General features: G+C 45.7%; 1 protein-coding gene across 50 annotated transcripts in view; it reads left to right on the forward strand.

Annotated features, from left to right (window-relative positions):
- The window catches only part of LOC100054688 (xanthine dehydrogenase/oxidase), a 73,144-nt gene that overhangs the window by 34,801 nt on the left and 24,534 nt on the right, over positions 1-13,809 (forward strand). For all 50 annotated transcript variants that reach the window (XR_011426528.1, XR_011426514.1, XR_011426513.1 and 47 more), the window contains 10 exons: positions 573-757; positions 2,276-2,450; positions 3,881-3,964; positions 5,434-5,603; positions 7,756-7,879; positions 9,591-9,710; positions 10,584-10,680; positions 11,553-11,677; positions 12,467-12,600; positions 13,023-13,110. Coding sequence is in view for 17 of the 50 variants with exons in the window: in XM_001501646.6 (XP_001501696.4) it covers positions 573-757; positions 2,276-2,450; positions 3,881-3,964; positions 5,434-5,603; positions 7,756-7,879; positions 9,591-9,710; positions 10,584-10,680; positions 11,553-11,677; positions 12,467-12,600; positions 13,023-13,110 (1,302 nt within the window). In the remaining 33 variants the exon portion in view is untranslated. The remainder of the gene's footprint in view (positions 1-572; positions 758-2,275; positions 2,451-3,880; positions 3,965-5,433; positions 5,604-7,755; positions 7,880-9,590; positions 9,711-10,583; positions 10,681-11,552; positions 11,678-12,466; positions 12,601-13,022; positions 13,111-13,809) is intronic.

The following is a 13,809-nucleotide window of genomic DNA, read 5'->3' on the forward strand; positions in this document are numbered from 1 at the left end:
CATAGTGCGATTCCTTCTTTCAGGAAGATTTCTAACTGCAGCCAATAGACTGGTGGGAGAGACAAGTTAGAGAGAGTGTCTGCAGAAGCTACAAGCTGACGGTGTGTTTCAAACACCCTTTGGCATCCTGTTGTATCTGCTTGAGAGGCAGTCAGGCCAACAGAGGTTTCACCTCAGCCCCGGGAAGCCGGGTGGGCTCTGATGCTGGCCCCAGGATGGGGAGACAAGGGGGCTGAGGCATCTCTGAGGAGACCTTGTGAAAGTGCCTTGCCTCCTCCCAGCTGTTTGTCTGGTTGAGAGCACCCAGTTCTCCTTTGTCCCTGCCCTTCAGCTTTCCTGACTAACAGGGAGAAATCCTGACCCTTTCCCAGCTCCTGGGAATGTGATCTGGAATTTCTCCCAAGAATGTGATTGTCAGTCATGTCTCGATCTTTGATTCCTGCCACCAGCTCCTTGCTGGTTTGCAATGGTATTATCACCTCACCTCACCGGGTATCCCTGGATTTTAGGCTCAAAATCTGCATTCCTTGCAAACCAAGGTGGGACACAGGTTCTGTTCTGTTATTTTTTAGGGTGAGTTTTTCTCATCATTCAAGCAGTCCTCTGGGAGAGAAGATTATGTAGCCAAGGTGACCAGTGGCATGAGGGTCCTGTTCAAGCCAGGGACCACCCAGATAGAAGAGCTGGTCCTTTGCTATGGTGGAATGGCCGACAGAACCATCTCAGCCCTCAAGACGACTCGGAAGCAGCTGTCAAAGTAAGAGCCAACAGTAAATGACACTGCTGCTACAACCACGTATTATTGCTGCTGTTACTACTAATGCTATCCCTGCTGCTGCTACTACTGTGACTGTCAGTATAGTAATTACTATTACCAATGCTATAAAGTATTACTATTGCTGCTACTCCTATTACTACTGCTTTTGCCATGGTTACTACTACTGCTATGATGACTGTTGCTACTAGTAGTATGACTACTAATTGCACTACTAATAGTATTGCAGCTGCTATACTACTATTACCATTGCTACTACTGCACTACTACAAATACTAAATAGTATTTAATACTATTACTACTCCTGCTGCAGTGACCACTATTACTATTGTTACTACTGGTGATGTTTCTACTATTATAATTACTACTGGTAGTGCTACTCATATTATTACTTCTACTACTATTACTACTGTTCCTACTACCATCACTACTGCTATTATCACTGCTGCTATTCCTACCACTATCACTACTATGACTAGTATTACTACTGCAGCCTCTGTTACCATTACTGTTGCTACTACTATCACTGTCTCTTCTGCTACTAATACTATTATTAAAGCTACTACTATTACTGCTGCTGCTCTGGCTATTGCTACTAATAGTGCTACTGCTGCCACTCTTAATGCTATTACTACTGCCATTGCTACTACTGTTATTGCTACTACCACTATTACTATTGCTACTAGTACTATTGCTGTGACTATTATTACCAATAGTTGTTAGCACTCGTGTGGGTAGTAGCACAGTAGTATTACTGATGTTGTTCCTGTTACTACCACTGCTTCTTCTACTGCTACTATTACTTGTGCTTCTACTAAGCAGTATTACTATTGCATCCACTACTACTCCTACTATTACTGCATCTGGCAACGCTATTATAACTACTATTAGTACTGCTGCTGCTACCACTACTATTGCTATTGCTACTAGACTATTACTATAGCTCCACTATTACTTTGAGTACTACTATTTGTATGACCATGATACGGCCGCAATTGTACCAAGCACTTCACTGGCACTATCCTATGTAATCCTTACAATAACCATATTGATAGATAAAGCTTAACTTTGGCATTTGGCTCCTTGGTTCCAACTCCTGGCTCCAACACAACCAGGTGGGTAATATAAGTCAAGTTACCTAATCTTCCCATGCCTTAGTTTTTGCATCAGTAAAATAAATATAAAACTTTGCCCTCAACACTTTAATTTCAATTAAAAGTAACGTTTCATATAAAGCACTTAGGACTGCCTAATGCATTGAAAAGTCTTAGTAGATTTAACTATTATTTTTGTGGTCGTTTTTATTGTATCTATTTTTAAAGACGAGGAAATTGAGGCACAAGGAGGTCAAGTAACTTGCCTAAAGTCACATAGCTATAAGCATCTGAGCCAGGTTTTGAACCGAGGTTCATATGGCTCTGAGGCCCTGTGCGTACCACTCCACACAAGTGATTCTGAGGGCTGGATAGGAGCGCCGTCTCATGACCTGTTCTCTGGTAGGTTCTGGAATGAGGAGCTGCTGCAGGACGTGTGTGCAGGCCTGGCGGAGGAGCTGCAACTGGCCCCTGACGCCCCTGGTGGCATGATAGAGTTCCGGCGCACCCTCACCCTCAGCTTCTTCTTCAAGTTCTACCTGACGGTGCTTCAGAAGCTGGGCAAAGTGGACTCGGAAGATGTGAGTGAGGGGCCTGGGCAAGGAGCAGACTCTCTGCAGCACTTTCGTCTGGGGATTTGGGAAGCTGGTCTGGGCAAGAGAGTGCTGTGGACCAGGTGGTAAACTTGCTCCTCTCCTCTGGACATCAAAGGGCAGAGGAGCAGGGACCAGGGACACAACCCAGGGAGTCACACAGAGATGGGAGCCAACTAGGTGGCTGAGAAGCAGAGCACTGGGCTAGGAGTCAGACATGGATTTTTGTCTTGGCTGTGTCATTACCTCATGTGACAATTTGAATAGGCCACAGCTCTCTTTAAGTTTCAGCTGTAAAATCTGCAAAAGGCTCAGCCACCTGGTAGGCCAGATGATCCTTCCAGCAGTATAGCTGTACAACTGTGGCTTTGTAGTTAGGATGGGAATGTACAGTGTGGAATGAGAATGTCAAGTGGGGCTGCTACAGCCGGGGGGAATGTGGTCACTGCAAGGATGTGTATGCAGGAGAAGGTGCTGGTTGAGGTGGAGCCCAGCTCCTGAGATTGGTTCATTTATTTTGCAGCTTTTATATGGTGAGATTGCACTAGGCACTGGGGCCAGGCTAGAGTGGGTGAGAACAGGATTGATAAAGGCCAGCCTAGTGTGACACTGAGGAGATGGAGTGTGGGGGAGCCGAGTGAAGATAGATGTGAGGACAGCAGAGTGAAAGCCCTCTTTTAAAAACATTGGTAATACCTATTTTTTTCAGATTAGAAAAGAAATAAACTTGTTTGGAAAACAAAAAATACAGAAATGTATCAGGAAAAAATTAAAAATACTCTGAGATTCTAGAGAAAACCATGGCTGATTTTTGTTTGCTTATTCCTCTCATCTTTTTCCTACATTTATCTGTCCATCTGTCATTCTGTTTGTGTGCTCCATCTCTCCTTTTCTTTCTGTTTATTCTTCTATCCATCTGTCTGTGTATCTATCATCTTCCTATGTTTTGATCTGGGTACATTATTTTCTAAACAGATTTGGGGTCATGCTGCATATAGAGTTTTATGTCCCCTTGATTTCATTGAGATTATATTGTGAACATTTCCCATATCATTAAATATTTCCCACAGAATTGAGGAGAAGAAGGAAGACATTTCCAGAAAGGCTGGGGGAAAAGGTTATTCCCAACAGAGAGAGCAGCATGCATAGATGCGGGAAGAAGGGAAACTGTTGGGCATTGGGGGGAAGCACCAACCATTGATTATGCAGGGTGCAGGGGTGGTGGGAGAGAAGAGGCTGTTACGAAATACTGAGCTCTCAGAGCCCACACTCGGGTGTTGAGAGAGATCCAGCCGGTACTATGAGTGTAAAATGAGAAGATGAGGAGAACAATTGTTACAATTACTACCTGGGGACAGCCAAGGATGGGATCAATGATAGAAATAGTCATGATCACTTCTGTTTTCTTGCCTCCACAGAAGTGTGGTAAACTGGATCCCACCTTTGCCAGTGCCACCTTACTCTTTCAGAAAGACCCTCCCACCAACGTCCAACTCTTCCAAGTGAGTACAGTGGGTGTTCAGCTAATATCAGGGCCCCTTGCAGGCCACATCAGATGATGCTGACTGGTGGTGAATTACCTAGTTGAATTGTATGTAGGTGCTTAAAGCTCCTTGCTGTTGTGCAGAAATATACAGTGAAGAAAATGGGAATCGTATTAATGTCAATGAAGCCATTTCCCCTCTCACTCGCCTAAATTTCTCTCTTGGGATTGCTCTCATCTTCACCTGTTCCTTAAAGATAATCTTGTTTTTTTCCATTTTGTCTTTTCCGGTGCCTCTCTGGGGCTACTCTGCAAAGCCAGGAGTTCTCTGGAGCATGTAAACAAAATAAAACAAAAGAACAACTTTCTATCAACAGCAACTTTTTGAGAGACACTAGGTAAAAGGTCAGCTATTCTTATAAACATTTTGGCTGTTGTGGGCCTCACAGTATCTGTTGCAACTCCTCAATGCTGTCATGGTAGCACAAAAGCAGCCAGAGTCAGTACACAAATGAATGTGTGTGGCTATGTACCAATAAAACATTATTTATAAAAAGAGGCAGTGGGCCAGATTTGGCCCATGGGCCACAGTTTGTGGACCCCTGCACTAGAGTGTAATGGTCCAAATCGTGGACTCTGGGCCTGACTACCAGGACTTGAATCCAAACTGCATTTTATAACTGTGTCACCTCAGACAAGTGACTTCCTCTCTGGCCCTCTTGGGTGTGTTAATTATATCCACCTGAAAGTGTGGATGATGATGGACCTTGTTTCATAGGATGGTTTGAAATGTAGTAGTAAAACTAAATAGCTTAGACAGTTCATAGCAGGTAGCCAACATTCAATAAATATGTCAGTTTTATTATTATTTTGAAGAACACATAAAACAAAATTTTATTATAAAATGAATGCATTTTAGATCATGTTGGAAAATACAGAAAAGTATAAAGAAGAAAATAAAAATCATCCAAAATCCCACCTCTAAGAAAAAAATCATTATTATTATTTTTTCACTTCTTTCCATTTTTTCCTATCTATATATCGACTTGTATATGCTATATTTATAATATATGTTTTTTCTACAGACTTTGAATCATTCTACACACACACAAAAAGTTTTATGTCTTGTTTTTACATTTAATGTGATCATTCTTTCCTTCTAATTAAAATTCTTCAAAAGTATTATTTTCTCAGTAGTTGCATACTATTCCATTGTATGAGCATAGCATAATTTATTTACCCAACTCCCGATGAATGGACATTGGAATTCCTCCTTTTTCTTGGTGTTACTGTATGTAGTGATACTATGACCACCTTCTCAATGGCTTCTCATCTGCCTTTCTGTTTCCTTCGCCCCGTGCCCCTCCTGCCTCCTCCAGTCCCACTCCTCAGGTCTGCTTTGGCCCGAAGCTCTCCATGGTTTCCCTGGGCCTGTCAAAGAACTGTGTCCTCTGCAGCTCAGCCTGACTGGTGACCATGTTGTTCCAGGAGGTGCCCAAGGGTCAGTCTGAGGAGGACATGGTGGGCCGGCCCTTGCCCCACCTGGGCGCATCCATGCAGGCCTGTGGAGAGGCCATGTACTGTGACGACATCCCTCGCTATCAGAATGAGCTGTCCCTCCGACTGGTCACCAGCACCCGGGCCCACGCCAAGATCAAGTGAGTATAGTAAATACACCCAGGAGGAGGGTGCTGGGAGCACCCTGCCGTGCACTGGAGATGCCGACATAACGAGGCCCCTCCAGGGTCTCTGGGTCTAGAGAGGAACAGGGGGATCTTAAAGCCAGTCTGGAGAGGAGCAGGAGAGGTTCGGGGCTCAGGGGTGCCTGGGATGGGGGAGGGGATGACATCAGGGAGGTAGGCAGGGGCCGGCTGGGAAAGTGCTGAACAGGGAGACTACACTTGGCCCTGGGCAAGCAATGGGAGCTGCTGAAGACCTTCAACAGGACCAGGTTAGATCTGCGCTTTGGATACTGGGCTAAACTTCAAGGCAAATTTTCAGGAGAACTTGAGTCAGCGCTAAAAGCAAGAACATGGCCTTAGAGTCTGACACACCTCAGATTAAATCCCTGTCCCAGGGCTTAGCAACTGTGACCTGACCTGTGCACTTCAGCTCTCAGTTTCCCCATCTGTAATAGGATGTTTTTGTAAGGATCAGGCAGAGTTTCCACAAAGGACCTAGCAGAGGACAGTCGCTTGTACCTATTTGTTGCACTTTGAGAGCCTAAATGGCAAGAATTGCCACCTCTATAATAGTGATGATACCTAACACTCACATGGAGCTTATGTTTGCTGCAGCCTGGTTTAAAGCATTTTACACATATTGGCTCATTTATTCCTCACAGCAACCCTATAGACAGGTCCTATTATTATCCTCATGTTCCAGATGGGGAAACTGAGGCACGAGCAGGGTCAGTTACTTGCTCCAGGCCACACAGTTCATAGGCGGAGCTGGAGTTTGATGCCAGGCAGCATTAGCGCCTGGCTGTGCTGCCCCGGATGCTCAGGCCTGAGGCTGAGCTTGATTTCCTGGTGGGCGTTAGACGCCTGCCCCGCTGAGCCGAGCAGCTGGGGAACCTTCCCTTGGGCCCTGCCACTGCGTGGATACGGATGGGATCTCCTTACCATTGGCCTTCCCTCTGCTGCTGCTCCTAGCCTGGAGACAGGCTCCAGGAATGGTGGCCTGGACCCAGATAAAACCTAACAGATAAATCAACTCTTCCAGGTGCGCCCCCATAAAAAGTGTTTGTTTCAGATGCTATGGTGTCCAGCCATGGGCTAAATTCATTTGCCTTTGTCCTGGTCTTGAGCCCATGTGGACAGTACCATGACCTGCACTGTCTACACTCAGACATCTTTGCCCGGTCTGAGTGATGTTTGAAGGGATGCAGGAGGATAGGGTTTGGGTTGGGGCGGGGGGGCTCTCTAGTGACTGTATCGATCAGGGTCTTCCTGGCTGCACGCTTTTGGAAGGGTAGAGCAGAAGCCCACCTGACCTTGGCAGTCTTCCTAGCTTACCCTTGGTCCTAATCCCAGCTGTGCTGCTCTCTGGCTGGGTGACTTTGGACAAGCTACTTAACTTCCCTGAGCTTGAGTTTCCCCAAATGTAAAATGGGGATAATGACAACGACTTTCTGGGGCTCTGGTGAGGGTTACCTGTTTGGAAGTTGGCTGGTACTTCAGAGGGGTTTCCATTCATTTCTCTAGGGGCCTCTGCCTTATTTCCCCATGGGGGCATGGGCCAGAGTGAGCAGTACATAGTTTACACCATTAGAATTGACAAAGTCTCCAGGCAATCTCCCTTTGGGATTTGGGTTACCTGATTATGGCCGGGGTGCCCCACCATGCTGGGATAGCTCCATGAATGTGGGGAGAGAAATTCTGTAGTGTGACGATGTCCAGGGATGCTGGATAGGTGGTACAGCAAGGGCTCTAATGTGCTCATTCTAGATAGGTATTAGCTGTGAAGTGGTTTTATCTGGAGCTTTCCGAGTAAATGTTACTCATTATGATTTTATTCTTTTGTACTTGGAGACCAGAATATGGCCTTTAAAGGTCCACAGGGGTGGGGCTGTCCTGTTCATCTCATATCCCCCATAGCACTCAGCACAGTGGCCTCACATGGTAAGCATTTAATCAACCTTTGCAGAACAGAATAGGGTAGAATAGAATAGAATAGGATAGAAGATGCAGAGGGGAGGAATTAGAGTGGAGGAAAATCCATCAAAAGGAGGGCAGAGATATCCAACTGGGTGACAGGTCTTCCTCTTCGGTTTTCCTGCCTGGCCCCTCATGTGGCTCATTCTTGCAGGTCCATCGATACTTCAGAAGCTCAGAAGGTGCCAGGGTTTGTTTGTTTTCTCTCTGCTGATGATATTCCGGGAAGTAACAAAACTGGATTTTTTAATGATGAAACAGTCTTTGCGAATGATGAGGTACGTCTTGGATTTTTTTTTTCTAGGAAGTTAGTGGAATGAGTATTTAAGTTTTAATTTGTGCTCATTCCTTCAAGTCCCTAATCTTGAAAAGATGGTATGTTTGCACATGTTGTGGGCATCATGCCATTGGCCAGTATTCAGGGAAATCACTAGGAGGATAGAATGTGCCTGGCAGCACTTTTAATTTTAACTTAATGTTTACGTGTTTATTTAAGTGCTGGCTGCTATTTGTACATAGTAGGATGATTCCACGCCAAAGTGGCATTAAAACAAGGTTATTGAATGTGTCTGAACTAACAATCAGGTTCTTAAGGGTACAATATTAAGCTCCCTTATTAGAAGAAAATAAAAACACATTAAACAAACTAGCCAGAATAGGAATCATGATACCATCACTATGTGTATTGATAATTCCGTTTTATGAAAGTTAATCTATTGCTTTCAACTACATAGACAGATCTGCCAAAAAAAAAAAAGGTTCCAAACATTCAAGATAGCTGCTACTAAAATCCATATCCTTCTAGGATAGTTCTCAGACAGTCACTTTATAATTCCAATACAGATCAATTCTTGCAAATTGGAGGAGGGTAGGTGTGGCTGGAGGGCAAATTCACCTTATTGTTGACATAAAAGTGAAGCAGAGAATGAACATCTACAACCAGAAGACACAAAGACTCCAAAAGGAGAGCCTTTAACGAAGAACAAACTGCTTTACAGACTTCCAGAGCCTCTAAGACCCTTGCTGGCGTTACGGTCAGTGAGAATCAGCCAGGTTCAACAACCGCTGTGCTAATGAATTAAGTCAATAACTTAGTTGGGTCCTGGAGAGATAAATACCAGAGACAGGCATGCTAAGTACTGGTTCCTATTTTCAGAAATCTCGTATTCCAAAGTGATGAGTTGGACAATTTTTCTGTTGTTTATTTTTGGGGGGATGTTGGGAGAAAATTATCTCTGAAGGAGATCCAGTAAGCTTTTATAGGGACTAAATTATTAAATTAAAAGTAAGCCATAATCATCATTCTATAAATCTAACAAAAAAACTGGTTTACGGGTCATCAAGTCTAAGACCCAGTGGTCAGGAACTACTGCTTCTGGGCATCTAGATGGGTTGTAAGGCATGATTGCTGCCTTTGAGCAGCTTCTGGTAAAAATCTGGGAAATGGAAGATGGAAGACAGTGGGGTGGTGGAAAGACAAGGGAACTGCGAGTCAGGGGCTAAGATTTAGTCATGTTCTAGTCATGAGTCAATTGTGATCTTGCCTTCTGGGTCTCTGTCTCTTCTCATGAAGAACAAGGGTGTTGGAGTAGATGCAAGTTGACAGATGCACTTCACGCTGCCACACCTCCCATTTTGCGGCTCATGACAGACATCACTAATCAATCACCACATTCTATCCGGGGCAGCTTCTCAACAGGTTGCCAGTACTAAGTCATCAGAATTGGTCCATGAAATGAAGTGAGTTTGCCATCCTGATACGAGTGACTTGCAACCCCTATCACAGTTCTACTGATTCTAAACACTTATGAAGAAGCACATAACTCCAAATAGTAGGATAAGGAAATAAAGAGCCCCAGGTCATTCCTAAAATGGGCCTTAACAGGAAATAGTGGGAGCAGGGGGTCCTTGGCCTTTTTGGACAACCCAAAATAATTTGCTTCATGAGGAGCTTAGTTATGTTCTTCAGCACTCTTGCTCTGCTCCTAGGTGACTTGTGTTGGGCACATCATTGGTGCTGTGGTCACTGACACCCCAGAACATGCACAGAGAGCTGCTCAAGCAGTGAAAATCACCTATGAAGATCTTCCAGCCATTATCACAATCGAGGTAACAGAGAACGGGCTTCCTATGGAGAGGGGTGAGCTCCCTGGAGGCGCCTTTATTAGGATCCTCTAGAGGAGATTCGAGCAGACGGGGGTTGATTAGATAGGTTTTTAAAAAAATTATTCTACTGAGGTCATATTGGCTTACAGCATTGTGTAAATTTCAGGTGTGCATCACTATATTTCAGTTTCTGTACAGACTGCATCATGTTCGTTACCAACAGTCAAGTTTTTATCTGTCACCATACATAAGTGCCCCTCTACCACTTTCACCCTCCCCCTACCCCCTTTTCCTCTGGTAACCACTAATCTGTTCTCCTTATCTATGTGTTTGTTTGTTTGTCTAATTGCCTTTCTCTGTCTGACTTATTTTACTCACCATAATACCCTCGAGCTCCATCCATATTGTCATAAATGGCATGATTTTGTCTTTTTTGTGGCTGAGTAGTATTCCATTGTGTATATATATATATATATATATATATATATATATACACCACATCTTCTTTTAGATAGGTTTTAAAATCTCTTCCAGTCCTGGGATTGTGTGGTCCTATGAAACCTTCCCCATCGTGATCCTAGACTCAGTCTACTAATGGCCGACTGAGCTCCTCCTTCCCAGTTTCAGCTCCAGTTGGTTCCTTGAGGGATTCTTTGCTTTTCCTCAAGATCCGAGCTTGTCCATGTATATCTGAGGAAATGGAGGAATGCGACCCTGCGGGCTGCGTGTGAGCTCACTTTAAGTCTGTATAAGAAGCTTGTCGAGATGCCTATGTGAGAAGAGAAAGGCAGCCATTCCAACAGCTTCTCTTCCCCCATTGGAATCCACCTTTCTCTCCTGAAAGCCAAGTCACTGACACTTCTTTATGACCCTCAGGATGCCATAAAACACAACTCCTTTTATGGATCTGAGCTCAAGATTGAGAAAGGAGACCTCCAGAAGGGCTTTGCAGAAGCAGATAACATTGTTTCAGGTACAGCTGCACCAGGCAGCAGTGGGGATGGGGTGGCCCTGGTTTGGGAATGAAATTCAAGAGCTGTCCCTTGATCCTGGGGCAGGGAAGTGCTTTCCTATCATTTCCTAACAGAAGAGGTCCTCTGATCTTTATAACAAAGTAGGAGACAGTTGGCTGGGGAAGAATTTCAGTCATCTTAATCTCCGCTCCCCTGACTCGAGGCTGGATATATCTCAGTGATTCTAGAGAGATGAGAGTGTGTGGGATCTGGAAGACTGTCTGGGGAAGATAACAGCCATAGATGCCTGGCCGCCCTTGGGTCTGCAAGGCCTCTAACCACACAGACTCCTTGCCCTCCCCATCGGCCTGAGGACTGGTGCTCCCTCTCCCCTCCTCCACAACCCTCCTCAGTGTAAATTGGGTCCATTGCTTTCACCCCAGGACAAGGCTGCTGATCAGACTCCTTGTGGAATTGTCTTCTACATTGGTTTGGTGTATCACTAAGTCACTAGTAAGTCAATTCTCCATCAGGCCCGATACCTTCAGTTCTGGAAGATATTTTCAGTCGCATCTGTTAATTCTTTTTTTTTACCTTTTCCAACATTTTATGAGTATAGTTTTAAAATCTTTGATTTCCACTGGCTGCAGTGAGAAGAGAGCTTCACGCCTGATGCATTTCAATGTCATTCTAGTTTCTTCATTGGGGTCGGGGATTCATCTCCCAGATGGGTAAGACTTTGAGACCCTTTTCTGACCCAGTTGGGGAACCTAGAGGTTACTTGTGAGCCATTGGTTCCTGCATAGGGCACTTGGCAAGTACACTCTCTCCTTAAGCAAACTCGCCCCCTCTGCAACCTGGGGCTCACTTGGGAGTTATATTGCTTCCCCAGGTGAGTTTTACATTGGCGGCCAAGAGCACTTCTACCTGGAGACTCACTGTGCCATCGCTGTCCCGAAAGGGGAGGCAGGGGAGATGGAGCTCTTTGTGTCTACACAGAACACCACGAAGACCCAAGTAGGTGTCCCGTGGGTCTGCTCAAGGGCCTGGGGAGGGCTCCAGGGAGCTCCTGGCAGATCAGGAGCGGCAATGTGGAAATGTGAAGAGGCAGACCTAGGCTGGTCCAGAATGGGATTTGGGGTTAGTGGTCCTGGAGCCAGACCCTGTCACCAACAAGCTGGTATCACTGAGCTTGTTACATAAACTTTCTCCTCTATAACTTGGGGCTTGGAAGTGTTGTTGTAATGATTAGGTGAGGTTTAATATTTGTATGGAGCCTAGTTAGTGTTAGCTACTATCATTCCAGTGCTACATGGCCTTGGTCAAATCCTATGTGGCCTCAGTCCCCTCCTGTGTAAATGAAGGTGTTGGGCTAAGAGGTAGCCACAGGGACCACTAAATTATCTGCAGCAGCTCACATAAATTTCTGTAGAGAAAACACTCCCCATTTCTCTACTGCCTATGATGTGACAGTGGTTGTCAGCATTCTTGGCAAATGGTCCTACTCTCATGACCCACCAGCTCCTGGCCAATTAGAATGAGTTTTGGCTCTGAAAGTGTGCTGTGACCAGCTGCTTGCCCCTCTGGTTAGCACAAGTGTCTGAATTCAGACTGCAGTGACTGATGAGTGCCGGACCCCAGCACCACTCCCGAGGACTGCACTGGGAGGGGAGGGGATCCTCCAATCAGGGAATTTCAGACTTCACAGCAGTAGTCAGGCCTGTGCATAGCAGGCAGCCTCTGGGTCAAGCCTGAAGTAGGGCGAGATGATGCATTCAGTGTGAGGGCTTTTTCTTTCGTCCCCAGGCCTTTGTTGCAAAAGTGTTGGGGGTTCCAGCAAATCGAATTTTGATCCGAGTGAAGCGACTTGGAGGAGGATTTGGAGGGAAGGAGATCCGAAGCACCCTGGTGTCCACGGCAGTTGCCGTGGGTGCATACAAGTGAGTTCTCCCAGTGGGCTCTGGAAAGAAGAATAAGGCCACCTCTGCCAGGAATGCTTTTGGGTTTCCCTCTTTGGGAAGTCATTTCCCCTTACTTTTGCATTTTCATAGCTCTCTGTTTTTAGAACTCTTGGGTATAGGGGTGAGGGAAACATCACCTGGTTCTTTATGTTCTGACACACGTGTCCATGTCTTATCTTCCCAACCTGGCTGTGAGAGCTCCAAGGGCAAGGACACACCTCCCATCCTCACATTCCTCACCTTGTACAACACAGTGTCTAGCCAGTAGAGCAGCCCAGTGTGGGTATGTTCTGTGTGCCAGGCGGTAACAGCTTTCCTTGCTGTTTTCATCCCTGAGAGACTCCCAGGGCTGGGCTGGTATAGAGATTCCCAGGTCTCTCACCCTCTGATGCCTCCCTCAGGACTGGCTGCCCTGTGCGCTGCATGCTGGATCGTGACGAGGACATGCTGATAACCGGCGGCAGACATCCTTTCTTGGCCAGATACAAGGTTCTAGATGTCGTGGGCTGTGCCAGGGTGGGCAATGCCATCTCGTTAGGAAACTGGGGATGAAGACCCAGGGATTCTGGGATGTACTCTGAGTTTTTTCATGACTATCTGTACAAGTGCAAAGAAGAAATAGCGATGAGAGAAATTCAAACCAGCCAACAGCAGCTTAGAGGGGTGATGCTGGGGGAAGCTGGCTCCTAAGCAATGTCGCAGGGTGGCGTTCATCACTTTTGTGAGTTTGCTGTGGTCCAAATCTGGTCTTATTCCCCTCAGGCTCAGAAACCTGATTTTTCTTCAGACCTGGGGCAAATCCATCCTGCAGGATGACATAGTGTTAGTGTGTTGATGGTCTGATGTAAAAATCAGAATGACCGCTTGGTAATTTACAATGAGGAATAATACTTTCCAGGGGCCTGGACAGGCACACATTGTTGGGGTGGGCACCTGCCCTGCCAGACCGTGTGTGGCTGGGCACTGCCCAATTTCCCTGTGCGACAGTCCCTTTTCTGGGCTTTTGTGGATGATCAGTTCCTGTTCTGACCATGTGCTCCTTCTCTGTTCACACCAGTATAACCTTACAGGTCCCGTGCAGCTCTATAAACCTGGGAGCCCTCTCTCTCAAGGAGCTGGCTTTGAAAATCTCCCCTTTGACCTACTCTGACTTTGTTTCATGATTTAACTCCCCAAAATGGATTGTAT

This window comes from Equus caballus, chromosome 15, assembly GCF_041296265.1.
Source record: "Equus caballus isolate H_3958 breed thoroughbred chromosome 15, TB-T2T, whole genome shotgun sequence".
Classification (NCBI taxonomy): domain Eukaryota; kingdom Metazoa; phylum Chordata; class Mammalia; order Perissodactyla; family Equidae; genus Equus; species Equus caballus.